Consider the following 20,920-nt stretch of genomic DNA (forward strand, 5'->3'; position numbering starts at 1 on the left):
ACCCAATCAAAAAATGGGCAGAAGACCTTACTAGACATCTCTCCAAAGAAGACATACAGATGGCCAAAAAGCACATGAATAGATGCTCAACATCACTAATTATCAGGGAAATGCAAATCAAAACTGCAATGAGGGGGCTTCCCTGGTGGTGCAGTGGTTGAGAGTCCGCCTGCCGATGCAGGGGACATGGGTTCATGCCCCTGGTCCGGGAGGATCCCACATGCCGCGGCGCAGCTGGGCCCGTGAGCCATGGCCGCTGAGCCTGCGCATCCGGAGCCTGTGCTCCACAATGGGAGAGGCTACAACAGTGAGAGGCCCGTGTACCATGAAAAAAAAAAAAAACAACAAAAAACTGCAAAGAGGTATCACCTCACATCAGTCAGAATGGCCATCATCAAAAAAATCTACAAACAATAAATGCTGAAGAGGTTGTGGAGAAAAGGGACCCCTCTTACACTGGTGGTGGGAATGTAAACTGGTACACCCACTATAGAGAACAACAGTATGGAGGTTCCTTAAAAAATCAGAAACAGAACTACCATGTGACCCAGTAATCCCACTCCTCAGCATATACCCAGAGAAAATCATAATTTGAAAAGATACACGGGGCTTCCCTGGTGGCGCAGTGGTTGAGAGTCCGCCTGCCGATGCGGGGGACACGGATTCGTGCCCCGGTCCGGGAAGATCCCACATGCCACTGAGCGGCTGGGCCCGTGAGCCATGGCCACTGAGCCTGCGCGTCCGGAGCCTGTGCTCCGCAACGGGAGAGGCCACAACAGTGAGAGGCCCGCAAAAAAAAAAAAAAAAAAAAAGATACACGCATGCACCCCAATGTTCACTGCAGCACTACTTACAATAGCCAGGACATGGAAGCAACCTAAATGTTCAAGAACAGAGGAATGAACAAAGAAGATGTGGTACATATATATAATGGAATATTACTCAGCCATAAAAAGACCAAAATAATGCCATTTGCTGCAGCATGGATGGACCTAGAGATTGTCATACTGAGTGAAGTCAGACAGAGAAAAACAAATATCATATGATATCGCTTATATGTGGAATCTAAAAAATGGGTACAAATGAACTTACTTACAAAACAGTAGAGTCGTAGATGTAGAATACAAACTTATGGCTACCAGGGGGTAAGGGGATAAATCCAGAGATTGGGACTGACATATACACACCACTATATATAAAACAGATAACTAACAAGGACGTACTGTGTAGCACAGGGAACTCTACTCAGTACTCTGTAATGACCTGTATGGGAAAAAAATCTAAAAAAAAGAGTGGATATATGTATAACTGATTCACTTTGCTGTACATCTGAAACTAACACAACATTATAAATCAACTATACTCAAATAAAAATTTAAGAAAACAAAACAAACAAACAAAAAAGTGTTTCTCAGGATTTCTTCTCCTGCATTAGGTAGAACAGGATCGCTAGAGTGGGCCGGAGTTGAGTTATTACCCTTCTCCCAGGTCAATTAGGCTCTGGTTAATTAGTTTCCCTTGAGGCAAACCTTGTTAAGAGTCCTCTGGCATATTTCAAGATAATTCATTTTCCCTTCCCCCTGCCAGAAGAAGGGTATTTTTCTCTGACATTTACCATGGGAACCTGGTTCAGCTCCCTAGTGGTAAATCTTAAAATATTGTGGGGAGCTCCCTGGAGTTTTTAAACTCTAAGATTTGTCCACGCTGAGCCCCCCAGCAATTCAACATTTACAGTCCAGGTTTTCCTTACCCTGGCACTGGTTCCCACTGAGTCTGCTGCAGTAAGCTGAAACCCCTGACTCTCTGTATTTGCCTATCTCCACAATCTACGGGGGCGGTGGTTTGCTCTGTGTCTTCCCATCTCTTATGGATCTAAGAAGAGTTGTTGATTTTTCAATCTGTTTGGCTTTTTACTTGTTTTTAGGACTGAGTGGCTACTTCCAGACTTCTTACATGTGGAACTGGAAACCAGAAGTCAATTCCATCTCTTTTTAGGAGATTATCGTATAGTATGGTAGATCTTTTGTTACAGGCTCCATGCCATGTACCTCTCTATTACACTCTGTGTAATTTCCTCAGATCCATCTTATAATTTACTAATTCTCCTTGCAGCTCTGTCGAATCTGCTGCTTAACCTATCAGTTGAGATTTTAATTTCAGTGACTAATGTCTAAAGAGTTCAATTCTCATCTTATTCACAATATATCTTCTTTTTTTCCTTACTTCCTATTCATTTTTTAATGATTTAAAAACAAACATTTTGGGCTTCCCTGGTGGCTCAGTACTTAGGAATCCACCTGCCAATGCAGGGGACACGGGTTCAAGCCCTGGTCTGGGAAGATCCCACATGCCACGGAGCAACTAAGCCTGTGTGCTATAACTACTGAGCCTGCGCTCTAGAACCCGTGAGCCACAACTACCGAGCCCGTGAGCCACAACTACTGAAGCCCATGAGCCTAGAGTCTGTGTTCTGAACAAAAGAAGTCACTGCAATGAGAAGTCCACACACCGCAACGACCCCATTCGCCACAACTAGAGAAAGCCCGCATGCATCAACGAAGACCCAACACAACCATAAATAAATAAATAAATAAATAAATAAACAAATTTTAAAAAATAAATAAAACCACTATTAGGAATCCACATTTTGTGGTTAAAACTCAACCACAGGGCTTCCCTGGTGGCGCAGTGGTTGAGAGTCCGCCTGCCGATGCAGGGGACACAGGTTCATGCCCTGGTCTGGGAAGATCCCACATGCCACAGAGCGACTAGGCCCATGAGCCATGGCCGCTGAGCCTGCATGTCCAGAGCCTGTGCTTTGCAACGGGAGAGGCCACAACTGTGAGAGGCGCGTTTACCACAAAACAAAACAAAACAAAACTCAACCACAGGGCTTCCCTGGTGGCGCAGTGGTTGGGAATCCACCTGCCAATGCAGGGGACACAGGTTCGATCCCTAGTCCCGGAGTATCCCACATGCCGTGGAGCAACTAGGTTTGTGCGCCACAACTACTAAGCCTGCGCTCTGGAGCCCGTGGGCCACAACTACTGAGCCCACGCTCCGCAGCTACAGAAGCCCATGTGCCTAGAGCCCGTGCTCCACAAGAGAAGCCACTGCAATGGGAAGCCTGCACACCGCACCAAAGAGTAGCCCCCACTCACCACAACCAGAGAAAAGCCTGCACACATCAATGAAGACCCAATGCAACCAAAAGTAAAAAGAATAAAATAAAATAAACTTTTTTTAAAAAAAGAAAACTCAACCACAAAAAGTAATGCAAATAGATGAACAGAGTCATCAGATCAGACAGTAGATATTTTCCACAGAAAACAAATGTCACACAAACTCAGGCAATGATAACTACCTCCTTATTTAAAATTCTGCTCCATAATTGACGAATATGTTTTTTAACCTTAATTATAAGAGACATGTGGATTTCAGAAAGCCTCCTGAATTCAGAAGGATTAAAATGTGTGTGTTGGAGTGCCGGAGGCATAGGTGGGGGTGGGGGAGTGGTCTTAAAACCAAGAAAATGTAGTATGCAAGGCAAAAAGCAAGTTTATAACTTAAAATGAGACCCACAACTGCCTGGAAAACCAGACAGTAATTACATAGGGAGAAAATACATACCTTCTTGCAAACATGCTACACAGAGGAAAGCCAGGTCATTAGAAGACTACATGTGCGCATTGGAATCAAGCACTGAGTGTCTGCTGCAACTTTTCTTCAACATCCAAGTAAGCAGATAAGATACACTCTCCCATCGACAGCACAGAAGATGAAATCCTTTTCCCTCACTTTTATTACAGCACAAGTTCACTTTGAAATTGACTCAGTCTTTGGGACTGACGTGTACACACTGCTGTATTTAAAGTAGATAACCAACAAGGACCTACTGTATAGCACAAGGAACTCTGCTCAGTATTCTGTAATAACCTAAATGGAAAAAGAATCTGAACAATAGGTACATGTATATGTAAAACTGAATCACTCTGCTGTACACCTGAAACTAACACAACATTGTTAATCAACTATACTCCAATATAAAATAAAAATTTAAAAAAAAAGAAATTGGGGATTTCCTGTGGCGCAGTGGTTAAGAATCTGCCTGCCAATGCAGGGGACATGGGTTTGAGCCCTGCTCTGGGAAGATCCCACATGCAGCAGAGCAACTAAGCCCGTGTGCCACAACTACTGAGCCTGCATGCCACAACTACTGAAGCCTGCACACCTATAGCCCATGCTCCGCAACAAAAGAAACCACTGCAAGCCTGCACACTGCAATGTAGAGTAGCCACCACTCGCCACAACTGGTGAAAGCCGCGCACAGCAATGAAGACCCTACGCAGCCAAAAATAAATAAATTTATAAAAAAGGAAATTGGGCTTCCCTGGTGGCACAGTGGTTGAGAGTCCGCCTGCCGATGCAGGGGACATGGGTTCGTGCCCTGGTCCGGGAGGATCCCACATGCCGCGGAGCAGCTGGGCCCGTGAGCCATGGCCACTAAGCCTGTGCATCCAGAGCCTGTGCTCCGCGGCGGGTGAGGCCACAGCAGTGAGAGGCCCGCGTACGGAAAAAAAAAAAAAAAAAAAAAAAAATTGACTCAATCTTTCTTCAAAAATGATTACTTTAAAAGAGTAATATTCATCTTACTCTGTCCATAAAGTCAGTCTTCTTTCTGATGATTTTGAAAAGCTCTCTTTTGATTCACTATATACGTTTATAATTAACTCTCAGAAGACAAACTTATTTCAAGTTACGCCTCCTTCGGGTGCACATGCACACACAAAGTACTAACTACAAATAAAACAACACAAAGATTTCTTAAATACAGAGTTCAATCACAGAAGTCTAAAATGAAAACTGAACTTTATATGATGCAAAACATGCTATGATCCAGTAAAGTTTAAAGACCAAGAAAATCAAAAGTAAAAATTTGCTATCAATATTTCACTTTTGTTTGTTCTGAAATACTTTAGAAGATGAGGAACAAGGAAATAGAGACTCTAGGCTTGCAACATTTATATTACATTCATAAGACCATACATCAAATTACTAGGTCCAAGAACTAAACAATGAAGCCCATGAAAGAGGGGGAAGTATATGAAGCAGGAAGTCTCTGACTTAAGGGCTATCTATCTACGAACACTCATTGTGTCATTCTGAACTTTTTTTCCATTCTGCCAAAAATACCACCTGCAAATACATAAGCACTCACACCACTCTGCCAATCATCCCTGCCATGATTGCTTTGGGCCTCCTACCTGAACTTCTGCTGAGCCAGTTGCCTAAATCCTGAGAGCTTCCACCTGGCAAGTCAATTTTCCTCTTCAGTTGCCAGGACTTGGGTATTTGAATATATTACAGATTAAAAAACAATAAGAAAGCTTCTGTGGGCTAGCCTGGTAAATCAAACCAACATTCAGAATATCATCTCTATGAATATGAATTTGAAACTCCGAATCACCAAGTTATATTCAAATTTCTGGAATTCATCCTATTCAGGAGTTTGACTATAAGTAATACCCAGCCTGAAAAATAAGCCCAACTATTCTCCTTGCTAACTGTGAATGTCTGTAAACAGTTCAATTAATATATATTTAACAAATAAATTTAAATATTATAGATCTAGCTACTTTAGGAAAGGCTGCAAAAGGTTTTAGTTAATAAGCACTACACTGAATAAAATTCTTGTTTGAGTATTAACATAATTTAGAGACCTAATCTCTCTAATGCATCTCTCTCTACAAAATCAACTTTTAGGAATTAAAATATGAAGCTATGAGTCCAGCTGACTAAAAAGATTCCATTTCAGGATTCTCCAAACTCACCTTGTTCTAAACTTAATAATCCTAGATTATTGCTTAGGTGTTAAAGGGGCTGTTTCTCACACAGGCTCATATCCTTGATCAGATTTTGGTGACTGAAGGGTAGCAGAATATGCTACCTTAAAATATGCTTCTTTGGCATAAGGATTATTTTTTAAATTACTAAGAAATAGCAGACTCAAGAGAAACTCTGAAAGTAGAAGTTACCCTTTAGTAAGGGAAATTTACATTTTTAAAAAACTATTTTATATTGGAGCATAGTTGATTAACCATGTTGTGATAGTTTCAGGTGTATAGCAAAGTGATTGATTCAATTATGCATATACATGTGTCTGTTTTTTTCCCATTTAGGTTGTTACATAATATTGCACAGAAGAACTATCCATTTGCAAGGGTGTCTTCCTTCTCACTACCAGGAAGAGAAAGAGGGCTGCTCTAAATCACAAAGTTTATTCCAAGAGAATCTTCTCAGTGGAGCAGGCACTAACCTATATCCGTATAACAGACCTCTTGTTTGTCATGATTTTCCTGGTGACCCCCCCCAACTGGCCTCCCCACCCTCACTTTCTTCTTTGTCTTTAGCTGAAGATGCTATTTAAGCCCACACTCTAAACCACCTTGGAGATCAGCTCATTTTTCCCCTGGGTACCTCCTATGTACACCAGGAGGTATACTTGTTAATAAACTTGTATTTGTTTTCCTCTTGTTAATCTGTCTTTTATTACAGGGGTCTCAGCCAAGAACTCAGAAAGGTAAAGGGATTATTTTTTCCTCCCCTACAGGGCTCTGCCTTTAAAATCTTAGAATTCTCCTAGTCTATGATGGGAAAGTACATTACCAATCTGCCACCTCTATCTAACCTAAACCCATCAATCACAGCTCCTCCTTCTTTTAACTCACAGTTGGCCACTGTCCACATTTAAAAAATTCAAGAATCATATATGTTTATAAAAAAGCTGTTTTTGCCTCTTGTTGTGAATGTTTATAGATGTTAATCTATAGGTAACAAATTAAAAGTTTTCAGGTCTAACTACCTTAAAGTAGGAAGCCATTCTTAAAAATGGCTGCAACTTTATTTACTTTTTGCATTGTTTACTAATTTCTAAACTGGAATACTGTCAAATATTTAAAACCTGAATTCTTGGATCACAGTATCCCCAAGCAGAAGGTTACATATTGCTTTTTAAGCCACCAAACAAGTGATCTAGTAGAAAACTTTAATGATTTGAGCACAGTTAAATCAGGAAATTAAAAACTGCCAAATATCAACACATAAAAAGACTATATCCAAATACACTACACAAAAAGCAAATAAACAGAATACTAAGATTATATGCAAATGTTATATGGTAAAAGGAAATACACTTGGCTTTTAAAATTCAAGGCCAGAGTCTTAAGATTTAAGGATATATATTTTAAAAACACTTGTAAAAAACATAATAATTATGGAGGGTAATAATAAGATAATAGAGTAAGTATAAGAAACAAGCCCAATCAATTTTACCTCAAATTTTGAAACTGAATAAAAATGTCTTGTTTCTTAAGTAACTAAATCTCAACTAGATTATGAAAAGTAGCCATTTCAATTTCCTAATGCAGAAAGGTTTATATATAATAATCAACAGGTACATTTACTATTCAAAGGAAATGCTAAAAGCTACTTATACACTGGAAAATGGGGAAAAGTGCTTCAATTATTACTGTAATAGTGTGGCTGAAGCACTACCTTATCAAGACAGAGATTCCTAAATCATTTTGCAAAAAAGCTACTCAAAATAACGTGTTCACTTCAGTGTTAAATTTTACCCCAAGGTTTCTGTAATCTGAGGAGAAATCTCAGATTATTGACTAAGTGCTACTACATGGATTAACCTTTGGTTGATCTTAGGCTGTAGGATCCATCTGTTTTATTCATTGCTATATTCCAAGTTCCTAACACTATATACCTCATACCTGACAGGTACTGAAAAAACATTTGCTGATCAAGAAGTCAATCTTTCAATTGGCTTCATTGTTTACTGGTACTCTTCATACTCATTCTATTTCAAACAAAATTTTACATTTGAAAAATCTAAAATTTCTTCACGGATTTTGAAGTTTGTCTTTTTATCTATAAAATTCTGAAAAAAGCTCTCATTTTTCCTTTATTTCATTTTATTCATCTAAAGTCACGAATGAACTATTCTTTTTTTTTTTAATTCCCCCTTTTTTTTTTTTCAAGTCTATTTCAAAATGTACCAGGACTACATTGAAAATCTCTCCTACGGTTTTGAGTATCTGGAGATTGTGGTCAGGTAAGAATGGCACAGCCAAAGCACCAGACATAATTAGGATACCAGTTAGCTCAGGTCTCATAGATAGTCCTTCCTGGCCTTTTGACTTTTACCTGAAACATGAAATTCATAAAATCTAAGATAATTCTAATTTAAAGTATTATTTTAAAGCACTGGACTTACCATTATAGGTTATTCTTGGCTTTGTTAAACACATCACAAGATGCAAATCCATTTCATCTGAGGGTACAAATTTTGAGCATACAGGACACTTAAATCCTAAAAAGTAAAAGAAATCCATGTTACTTCACTATTTTGAATATCCAACTATGCTTTTTTAAAAAGCAAAGAAGAAGAATTTCAAACTTCAATATTACACTTACACTAATACACTACCTATGTGCAACTTAAGTTGAGAAAACAGTTTGTGACTATAATATATGACTTAAATCAGTTTATAAACAGCATCCGATTTCAAATAAAACAAGCTTAAATGAGAATTTAGTTCACTACAAAACTCTCGCACCCTTTTCTAATGTATGGGTCCAATCATTCTGGTTTCTAATTTTTTTTTTTTTTTTTTTGTGGTACACAGGCCTCTCACTGTTGTGGCCTCTCCCGTTGCGGAGCACAGGCTCCGGACGCGCAGGCTCAGCAGCCATGGCTCACGGGCCTAGCTGCTCTGCAGCATGTGCGATCTTCCCAGACTGGGGCACGAACCTGTGTCCCCTGCATCGGCAGGTGGATTCTCAACCACTGCGCCACCAGGGAAGCCCTGGTTTCTAGTTTTTTACATTAATCTGAACTTACGATTTCATTATAATAGTTGTGTATTCTAACCATCCTTGCAGAAAGTACGTTTCCCAGCTTGGTTATAGTACAATTTGAGTCACAAGGTTTTATAGCTAGGTAGTACCTTAGAAACTATTCTACTCCACTGACGTTTTAAAAATTTATCTGATGAAGAAAGTGAAGCCTTTCACAGAACAGCAAAATCAGGTCTAGAATCTATCCTGACTCCTAGTATAGTGGTCTTACGGTCATACCATGCTACTAAAGTCACAATGCAAACAGAAAATAGCACCAAACAGCAGATTTCTCAGTCAATTTTGACACAAATATTAGCTAGTTTCCTACAATATTCAATCTGAACTAAGTACTTGCCAGAAGTACTCTATTAAAAATAAACTGGTAGACTGAAGGAGGAAATGTTATGCATTCAGCTCTATCCTGCTCCCTCACTTACCAAGGGTAACTATCCATCCATGGTTCCTTGCTGCTTCCCTGCTGACTTACTGCTCCCTTCTCCAACATCCCCAACCTGCTTGAGCAGTGAACTGATCCAAGAAAGTCCATTATGGTTTGGTTAGGAAAAACAAACCAGGGTGGCACAAAAAGATGGTCTGGGCCAATTTGTTTTTATTGGAAATATGACTTAAGAAACAGCAAGAGAGTACACTGGTCAGCTGTAGACAACTGAAGCAGAAAGGTTACATGTAGGTAAAGGTAAGAGACATTGGGGTGGGGTGGGGTGTCTATTCTGTAGGCTGAATTTGTAAGAGAACAGAAACTATCAGTAAGCACAGGAAAATGGTTCACATGGAGATCTTAGAGCAGATGTGCAGAGAGGAGCAAAGTGCTGTGAAAGACAACAACTAATAAGAAGGTGGTGAAAAGAAAAAAACAACCAAAAAACAAAAACAAAAAACCAGTCCCTAAAGCTGCCTCAGATTCTGGTAGCTCTAATTCTAGTACATGTGTGTTCTTACAGACACTCTCCTCCCTTTGTTGTGACATGAAACTCACTGCAACCCAACATGTCAGACTAGAGTCATACCTCGTGCAAAGCTTTACTGAATACGAAAAGGTTTTGGCATGGGTACTTAATTCAGTTATTCGACTTCTTAAATGAAATACATGTTTTTGAGCACTGCTTTTCACACTGTATTAAATACATTTTAAAAGAAAGGAATAAAGGTATGTTTACTTCCCACTTCTTCAAAACCACCAAAATGAAAAAGAAGAAAAAGCGAAGGGGATTAATCTAAAATTAAACTACAAAATAGCTATAATCCCCAAACACAGCAATATTGCAAAATATGGATCAAATAGGGAGAAGACAAAAGAGACTCTCAAGCAGCACTCCTATTTCCAGGACCAATATCAATCTTTTGCTTAAAATTGTAAAAACTTTCTTCCCTTGAAGTTACACAGGACTTAAAAAAAAAAAAAAAAAAGGTAACCAATTTTCCAACTGCTGATCAAAATCATCTGAGTCTAAATTATCAAACAAAAGTGCAATACCATGAACCATTGAGAGCCATCCAACTGCCCACAAAGTAGAGCCTAAGGAAACTGTATGTATAAAGAACCACTGCATTTCTAATTAAATACAATAAATTGATGTGTTTCTTTCTCCTTTCACCTAAAACCTACTAAAAGTGAGAATAAATATAACAAGATAAAGAACTTGAAAGGGGACAGCAGCAGATGAGAACAGATGAAGGAATTAACAGGACTGAGAAAACAGACATCCTAAATGTCTGCAGAAGTAAGCCAATTCTCACTACATAATTCTCGAAGAACTCAGGAATCTATACCTCCAATAACTTCCCAAGACAATGGTGAGGCATGAGGTCAAAATCTAGACTGACTGAAAGACTTAATAAAAAAGATCCCAAGTCTCCAACCCATGACATATAGCCAAGCAACTACAGTTCCCCAAATAGAGCAGAATGAAGGTCTACTACAGGGGAAAAAAAGACCCAAAATAGATTGGCTTGAGGACACCAGGCACAGCAAGGGGAAGAGAAAAAAACAAGGGAATAAATAAATATCTATGTATGGAAAAGGGCCCTTCCCAACAATCTCCTTTTCTCTATCTCTACCAAGAAATTGGTAGAGTCTTCTCTTAAATCAAAAGTTCCACAGAATGAAACAGCAAGAGATCCTTGTCTGTTCACAAGTCTTAGTCTTACATATAAAGCTTCCAAACAGTTTTTCAGGGCTTCTCTCATAAACATAATGCAATAAAAGAAAAAAATTTGCACATGAAAACACAGGAGAAACAAATTCAAAAGACTAATAAAAATAGTTACAACTCTTATCAAAAAAGGACAACATCCTTAATATACAAAGAACTATTAAAAAAAATGAGGAAAACCAAACACCTGTTAGAAAAATGGGCAAAAGTTTTAAACAGACATCTCACCAAAAAGAAAGATATGCAAGTAACCCTTAAACACATGAAAAACTGCAGTGTCATAATGAAAGAAGCACTTTCCTCTCAAGTTCTTCTGTTTATTTCTTTACTCTCATTTTAGTGTGTTAAGGAGGGAGGAAAGAAACACACGTGTTTAATTCACTCTGTGTTAACTAAAAATCCAGGTGTTTCTTTGTACATACTGTTTTCTCTCCTTGGGCTTTACTTTATCTCTACATTAAGATATCATTACTCATCCCAGATTGGCAAGAGCTCAAAAGTTTGACAACACATGGTTGGTGAGGCTGTGGAGAAACAGGTACTTTCATATGTTGCTAGTAGGAGTGCAAAATTGTACAACCTCTACAGAGGGTAATTTCACAACATCTAACTAGATTACCTGTGTATTTACCTTCTAATCCTGCAATCCCACTTCTAGGATCTCTCCTTGAAGGTATGCCCCCAACAATACCAGAAAATACATGCACTGATAGAGGATTATGGGAAGATGGCAAAATAGGAAGCACTGAGGGAATCTACCTCCCCACCTAGACAAAAACTGAATGGGCGGAATTTGTTTGAAGGAACTATTTTGGAAGTCTGGAATCTGTTGAAGGCTTGCAACTTCCAAGGGAAGGAAGACTTGGACAATACATTGCAGTTAATTTCAGCTCTTAGCACAGAGGCAGTTATCCTTCCCCCCATCCCAGCCACATGGCAGGCAGTGGTGCACTTGTTCCTGGAGCACCTTGCACACAGATTATAGGAGTGAGGGTAGGCAAAAAGGACCCTGTGCTCCAAATACTGGGAATCTGTGCTCTGATTGCTGCTTCTGATCCAGAAGGTACAGACAAAGAAAAAGGCAGTCACTGTTGTTGGACCTCCCTCTATTGTTGTAAGCCCCTTCCCCTCTAGCTGAAGAGACTTCAAGGGGATTTAAAGGGATTGTGCCTCTCTGCCCCTCTTCATTTTTCTCTTTTTCCCCTTTGGAGAGCCAGACATTAAAGACTAGCACATTTCAAAACAATTGGTTATATGAGGAAAATCAGAAAGTGACTATGCAGATTCAGGAAAGAGTCCAAAAAGACCTGAAAAGTTTATACCTCAGGCTGATGATCCTTAGCACAGAGACAGCCTACAACACCCAAAAAACAATAATAAAAAACAGCAGACCCCAGGGAACGGGCAGAATCTGATTTCCAGAGTTACCATATTATTAGATTTAAATGTCCAGTTTTCAGAAAAAAACAATAAGGCATACAAATGAACAAGAAAGTATGGCCCATTCAAAGAAAAAAAAAATCAGCAGAAACTGTCCATGCAAAAGAAATGATGGCAGATATACTAGAACAAGACTTTAAAATGCCTTAGAGATGCTCAAAGAACTAAAGAAAGATATGGAGAAACTCAAGAAAGTGATGTATGAACAAAATATCAATAGATAGAAAACTTAAATAGAAACGAAGAAGAAATTCTAGAGCTGAAAAGTATAATAACTGAAATGAAAAACTCACTAGAGGGATTCAAAGGCAGATTTGAACAAGGCGAAGAAAGAATCAGTGAACGTTAAGATAGGCCAATAGAAGTTATCATGTCTGAGGAACAGAAAGAAAAAAGTTTGCAAAAGGTGAACAGAGTCTAAGAGAGACCTGTGGGACACCAACAAGCAAACCAAAATATGCATTTGGGAGTCTCAGAAGGAGAATAGAGAAGAGAGTAAATATTTGAATAATAGCTGAAAATTTCCCAAATTTGATTTAAGACATGAATAAAAACATCTGAGAAGCTCAACAACCTCCATGTAAGATGAGGCCACATCAGGATACATTATAATCAAACTTTCAAAAGACAAACAGAAAATATTGAAAACAGCAAGAGAGAAGTGAGTCATTACATACAAGGGATCCTCAATAAGATTACAAGCAGATTTCTCATGATACACTTTGGACTCCAGAAGGCAGTTGGCGGATATATTTAAAGTGCTCAAAGGAAAAAACTGTCAACTAAGAATCTTATATCCAGCAAAACTTCTTCAAAAGTGAGGGAGAGGGGCTTCCTTGGTGGCGCAGAGGTTGAGAGTCCGCCTGCCAATGCAGGGGACGTGGGTTCGTGCCCCGGTCCGGGAAGATCCCACATGCCGCAGAGCGGCTGGGCCCGTGAGCCATGGCCGCTGAGCCTGCGCGTCCGGAGCCTGTGCTCTGCAACGGGAGAGGCCACAACAGTGAGAGGCCCACATACCGCCAAAAAAAAAAAAAAAAAAAAAAAAAAGTGAGGGAGAAATTATTAAATTCCCAGAAAAACAAAAGCTGACGGAGTTTGTTACCACTAGTCTTGCCCTACAAGATATGTTCAATGGAGTCCTACAAAGTGAAATGAAAGGATACTAGATAATAACTCAAAGCCGTATGGAGAAATAAAGATCTCTGTAAAGGTCTTCAGGTCAAGAGAAACTGTTTACAAGGTGCTGTACTGGAGGAACTGCACCTAAGAAGCTTCAACCACATCTGAACCTGACTTAGATAACAAGATCCTGGACTTCAAATTGATCCCTTAATGGTATGAGACTGTCTGGGTCTTAGGAACAAAGTGAGTATGCTTTACATATGGAAGGGATGTGAGTTATGGTTGCTAGAAAGCACACTAGCAACCTACCTATATAGAAAAATATACACACACACACAAACTTATTTAGCTCAGTCCATTAAAAGAGCCTAGAAGCAGTAACACTTCAGTAGCAAAAAGGATCCACCCCCAGATCTTGGGTTCTAAATATCATGCCCCCCACAAAAAGGAACCAGGGATCCTTGAAAAAATGGCTGGTTCTAAGTCTGGGGCAGGGAGTAAAAGGTGAGCCTTGAATATCTTGTGCCAGATTAAGGAAGTGCTCAAAAACTGATATGGACACACAAAAAGGCACAGAAGCCAGTTTCAAAGGGCTTCTCCCTGTCAAATTTGGACAATCTAAACATCAAAATGGATGACATGAATCAAATATTTTAAATTTAATAAGACTGAGAAAGTACAAATGGATAATTACACATTCTGAAATATCAACCCCAAATCACTTAATTAACAAAGATTAAAAGGTACTTTTAAAATGGAGAAACTGGCTGACATTACCTTAAACAAATGTCTAAATTTAGTATCACCAACAAAAAGGCAAGCTGACTATCTGTGCTCCCTGATATGACACACTGAGAACATGATACTTAAGTATATTACTGCCAAATATAATTTGAACCTAAGTATGAGGAAATCTAGAAAAAGCCTCCAACATATAAGATGTACACCAAAACAAATTAATAGAAAAGGGAAACTATGATAAAACAGTCAATGCAGAAAACAAAAAAACTTCAACACTGCTGACACCCCAAAAATCTTATAACTAATTAAAAGATATCTACTTATTTTTGTTTCTATTTATTTATTTAATTTTGTTTCTATATATTTGTTTTGGTGTCCACCTTATATGTTGGAGGTTTTTTCCAAATTTCCTCAATTGTCTCAATAATTCAAGATTAGATACTACATCCATGAAATAAGAACACGAGGCTATAAAACTAGGAACAGAGAAGCAAACAAAAGCTCTGGAAAATTAAACTTTTGGTAGAAATTAAGAATTCAAATAAATGGTTAAAGTATTAACTTTGAGGTATAATAATGATGCCAAATGATAATAACAATTAACATTTACTATGTACCAGGAAATTATCTAAGCACTTTGGATGAATTAACTTATTTATCCTCACATCCTTTGAGTTAGGCACTGCTATTCAATATTAACCCTATTTTACAGATTAAAAAAGAGAAAGGGTAATTAACTTATATAAGATCACACAGTTAGAAATTGGCAATGCAGAATTCAAATAGGCCTTCTGGATCCAGAGCCTAATTCTTAGCCTAATCCATTACTCATCTTTCTTAATATCCCAGGAAGTAAAACCAAAAGTCAAACAGGAGAGTAAATAATAAAATCAGAAGATCAATCCAGGTGGTCTAACATCTAATCAGCTAGAAACAGAATTGAAAAAAAGAGGAAGAAACTATCAAAGACATAATTTCCCAAACTGAAGCTCATGAGCATACAGATTGAAAGAATGTACCCATACAACAACTGAAAATAAAGAACCATACCAAAGTATATTACCAGGAAATAACAGAGCATTAGGGAATAAAGAACAAAATCTAAAAGTTTTCAAAAAGAAAAAAGATCAATGTAAAGTATCTAAAACAGTTTCCCAGACTTTTATATTCTGTCTTTCATGATAGTATTATTTTTGGAGAGTCTAGTGCAATTGTTTTTCAAAATCAGAATGGCATTAAGTGTTCTCAACAGCAACACTTGAAAGAAGATGTGAAGCGATAACTTCAAAATTCTAAAAAAACTATTTCCTTAGACTATATATACAAACTATTACATATTCACACTTGATTGATAAAAACATATTTTCCTGATTAAAAAAGCATCAAAAACTTTCCTTCCCATGTGCACTCTTGAGAAACTTCTAAGAACATGTGATCCACTAAAACAATGGTGCAGAGCAGAGGAAAACAAGACAAAGACACCAAGATCAAGGAAACAAGATCTCTCACAGGAGAAAGGTGAAAGAAAGTCCTTGGATAGTTGTATAGCAGGTCTGGAAGGTTATTAGTCCAGATTGTAAGGAGAGTAGACTGCTCAAGAAGGGGGAGAAGGCAGAGGAGAGGAGGACAGAGAAGGGGAAGAGAGGGGAAGGGAGGAGAGGGAAATGCAGGGGAGGAGGGGATGGGGGAGGAGTAGGGAGTGAACTGATAAAGTTTCTTGATGTGTTTAATCATGTGGAAAACAGTACTGTACTTAGTTTTATAATTCTTTGGGCAAGTTTGGGAAAAACTGATAGGAACTTAAGAAAATTAAGTAAGCAAATAGATGAGGCAATTATTAACTATGAGACAAACACATAAAAGGAAATATAATCCATAGTCATAAACAATAAGCATCAATTTAAGCAAACTGTCATTTAAAAAAAGACATTCAAAAGGTGGTAGGATAAAAATAAAGCCAGGTGAGGTATGTAAATCCTCATCTTCAATAGGCAGTTAATAGTTAGCATCTAAAGTAAATTAAAAACAAGAATATAGGCACATTATTTATAAATAGTAGTATTCAGTAAATATAAATAGTAATATTTATAACCAACCAAAGTAAATGTTATAACCAACACCTACAAGTGTTGAAAATAGGTGTCCCCAGAAATTAAAAACTTGGAGCTGGGGAAGGTTGACGCAAGAGAATGATGATTTTTATTATAAGACTATTTTATATTTTCAAAATATATATATATATTATATATATTACATTGGTTTACTTTTTTAAACTATTTTAAAGGAAGAAAAGCATAGAACATTAGCCAAGTGAAAATGTTTCTGTACGAACATATCTCAACTGAAACTGTAGGCTGCCCCAGATCACTTCCTCTGCCCCCTCTCCCCCCAACACACACAATGTCTTCACTTACAACAGGCCCAACTAGAACTGGCTCCATTATTTGATGAATATTAAGAAAGAATTCATTATGGGACCTAACCATTGAATCTACTACTTAAGGAAAACAAAAACATTAAAAAAGCAGATAAATTAGACAAATAAGAAAATTAACTCAAGAAACAGCTGTCATAAGTTCAGGAAATAAATTAAATATAACAATATACCGGTAACAGAAATAAAAACTACAGAAGAATCAAAAGGAAGCAGAAATAGCTAAGGATAACATCACTGACATGGACTGCAGACTTATGAAAAACAAAACAGAGATGACAGTGATTTGAAAAAAGATAAAATGTATGGAAAACAAAAGGCTAATTGGTTCTCTCAAAGAAGAGACTTGAATCCAAAGCACAGAACAAAATTACCCAAGATAGTAAAAGAAAGAATCCTCATGAATATCTAGACAGAAAATGTAAGGTGTCTACAATTGACAGTGAGGATGGCAGAAATAATACTGGTCTCAGAATTATCCACAGAATAATACACAGATTTTACTTGGGACACATTTTATGTGGGGGGGTGGATGGGGGTGTCTTCAGAACTCTTAAAAAGGGGAAAAAAATTAGGACTCCAGTAATCTATATCTTCAAAAGTTCAAAGACTCAAGACTCAATCAAGATCAGAAAAACAAATATCGTATATTAACACATATATGTGGAACCTAGAAAAATGGTACAGATGAACCAGTTTTCAGGGCAGAAATAGAGACACAGATGTAGAGAACAAACGTATGGACACTAAGGGGGGAAAGCGGTGGGGTGGTGGGGGTGATGGTGGGATGAATTGGGAGATCGGGATTGACATGTATACATTGATGTGTATAAAACTGATGACTAATAAGAACCTGCTGTATAAAAAATAAATAAAATTCAAAAATTCAAAAAAAAAAAAAAAGATTCCACATAAAAGTGAAAGAAAAGGGCTTCCCTGGTGGCGCAGTGGTTGAGAGTCCGCCTGCCAATGCAGGGGACGCGGGTTCATGCCCCAGTCCGGGAGGATCCCACGTGCCACGGAGCGGCTGGGCCTGTGAGCCATGGCCGCTGAGCCTGCGCATCCGGAGCCTGTGCTCCGCAACTGGAGATGCCACAGCAGTGAGAGGCCCGCATACTGCAAAAAAAAAAGACCCAATCAAGAGATGAAACAAAATAAAGAATTCAGGAATGGACAAGCTGTGGTGTTTTTTATATATATATACACACATACATACCTACACACACTTATATGTACATATACACACATATACTAGTACTACACTAGACACATTATTATTTAATTGAATAGGTATAAAGAATGGTAGGAATTACTGCTATATATAAATATTAGGAATGTCAACAATGTAAAAATGATATAACTAACAAAAATTGAGATGAGAATGGCATGATCTTGTTGTGTATAAAAGGAACAAGAAAGACTGGGATGCAAGAAGAGAATGAACAGTAGAAATGAGCTAGATCACCCTGTTCTTTTAAAACTAAGTACAGAGGTATTGAAACACTAATGTTATTATTCTCTCTCTTCTACAATAAAGAACTTCTAGGTTGTCATCAAAACCCCACAGGAGTCACCTTTCTCCAAGAGTCTTTCTCTAAAGGCTATAGAATGCTCCACCTCAATGCTGATTTAATCATCCCCTCCCTTTGTATCTCTTCTGTACTTTGATGATACTTCCAATACTGAAATATAGCACATGGCACTCTAATTACTTACTTGTATGTCTATCTTCCTTACTAGCTTTAATGGTCTAGTGAAAATAGAGTCTTTGAAGTCCAAAAGACCTGGGTACAGATGTGGATATGTAGTTTCTACTACACACAAACTATGTGATCCCAGGGAAGGCAAGTACTTAAGTCCTCCAGGTCTGATTTTTTTCCCTATAAAACACTGATAATATCACTTACATACTGGCAATCTGATGAGGATTAAAGATTACAATAATGTATATAAAGTGCCTAAAACATAGTAGGTATTCAATAAACAGTGGCTATTATTTATTGAAATTGTCCCTTTTACAACTTTTAGACAATTCACTTACTCTTTGTTAAGTTCTTAAAACAGTACTGTTCTAAAATGACATTCTTTAATGGTAAAATCCAGATTCTTTGGACTGAAGGAAAACTTCCTGCAACAATTCAATGAGATGTACCTGCGATATCAAAGTTACTTTATATAGTAAAATAAACACCAGTAGCACCAGTAACTGTGAATACCTATCGTTTTCCACTTTGATGACTAAGGCAAAAAAATTCTTTATATTTTCTGTGGCCCAACCCTACATTTACTTAGTATTTGTACATTTCCTAAAGGATTGCTCCTACACCCAAGTCAGGTAAATACAGTAGGCCCTCTGTATGAGCAGGTTCCGTAGCTGCAGATCCAACCAACTGGGATCAAAATACTGAGGAGGAAAAAATATTCCAGAAAATAAAACTTGAATCTGCCATACCCTGGCAACTATTTACACAGCATTTGTATTGTATTACGTATTACAAGTCATCTAGAGATGATTTAAACTGTGCAGAGGTTATATACAAATACTATATCATTTTTATATAAGGAACTTGAGCATGGGTGGATTTTGGTACCCATGGGGGTCCTAGAACCAATTCCCCTGTAGTCACCAAGGGACACTGTACACCAATCAGCAGGAAAAATCTGCTACCACAGTCAGAATTTGTTGGGTAAGACCAAAGATGAAAGAATCAGGTCCTATTATGAGATTTAAATATCAAATTGTTACTCTACAACTGCAAACAAGTCATCTAAATGCACTTGCTTAGTTGGTAGTTATAAAAATACAAAATAAAGAAACCAGCCAGGGCTTCCCTGGTGGCGCAGTGGTTGAGAGTCCACCTGCTGATGCAGGGGACACGGGTTCGTGCCCCAGTCCAGGAAGATCCCACATGCCGCGGAGCGGCTGGGCCTGTGAGCCATGGCCGCTGAGCCTGCGCTCCGCAACGGGAGAGGCCACAACAGTGAGAGGCCCGCATACCGCAAAAAAAAAAAAAAAAAAAAAAAAAAAAAAAAACTAAAGAAACCAGCCAGAAAGGGTCATACTGGAAAAGCTATCCTCTCAACCACTACCAGAATTCAAGGGAAAAGAACAGGAAGATAAACTGTGCTGGCTGCTGTGGAGATAAAATAGATGCCTGATTTTAGTACTATTCTACTTCAACCTTTATTAAAAATCCAAATATTCTGCCCCTCCCCAGGTGTACTCACCCTTCTATTATCCCCAGTGGTTATCTATGTTCTCTACCCAAAGCTGGCACTCCACGTTACCCAAAATCAAAACTATTCATCTACACTTTCCCTTAAACAAAGCTCTATTCCTTCTAATCTCAATTAGGTGATTTAACTAATATAATTTCTAAAGAAAACTATAGGCTTACAACTCCCTTAGGTATATGTGCACTGAAAGTGACAGACAATGGAATGAATCAATGACAGAGGACTGTATTCTGGAGACTTTTACAGCAGGTGACCTCAAATTGCTACACCAATCTCTCGAAGTAATACAAAACAGTAGTTGCCATTTCCTATCTTCAATATCGGAAATGAAGAATATTAAGCTAAAGGAGCCTACAGACTGTCTTGGTCTAAACTGCTCATTTAAAGAGAAGAGTAGTCTAAGTGCAAAGAAATCAAGTGACAGAACTCAGCTCTTCTGATTCCTAAGCCTTTATCAAGCTTTCTACCACAGCATCCTGACTTGTGATCATCTTTTACATTACTGCACACACACACACACACACACACACGCGCGCGCGCGCGTACCGTATTTTCCCCTACACTAGACTTTTTGCATAATCACTATTACCCTAATACAAAGTTGGTATAGGCAATTTAATCCTCTTCTTCCAAAAGAATACAACCATTCATACCTCTATGCCTTTCCTCTTAAGTCCATATGCCTTTTCTCTTATGTATTAAAAATCTACTCCCATCCCTTCAAGCCCAGATTGTCTTACTACCTCAATAAAACTTTTTAAAAGAATTCAAAACCATGTCCTTCTCTGTCCTACCATATCCCATTTACTGATAAAACTCATTTGATATATATCAGCAGCTACTACATTTCTTCTGTGTAGAT

General features: G+C 38.2%; 1 protein-coding gene across 1 annotated transcript in view; it reads right to left on the bottom strand.

The window, feature by feature from the left end:
• ZNRF2 (zinc and ring finger 2) overlaps positions 1-20,920 on the bottom strand; it is a 101,935-nt gene that overhangs the window by 40,613 nt on the left and 40,402 nt on the right. The window contains exon 2 of the mRNA XM_059074360.2: positions 8,285-8,380. Within this exon, the coding sequence (XP_058930343.1) occupies positions 8,285-8,380 (96 nt within the window). The remainder of the gene's footprint in view (positions 1-8,284; positions 8,381-20,920) is intronic.

This window comes from Kogia breviceps, chromosome 9 (assembly GCF_026419965.1).
Source record: "Kogia breviceps isolate mKogBre1 chromosome 9, mKogBre1 haplotype 1, whole genome shotgun sequence".
NCBI lineage: Eukaryota > Metazoa > Chordata > Mammalia > Artiodactyla > Physeteridae > Kogia > Kogia breviceps.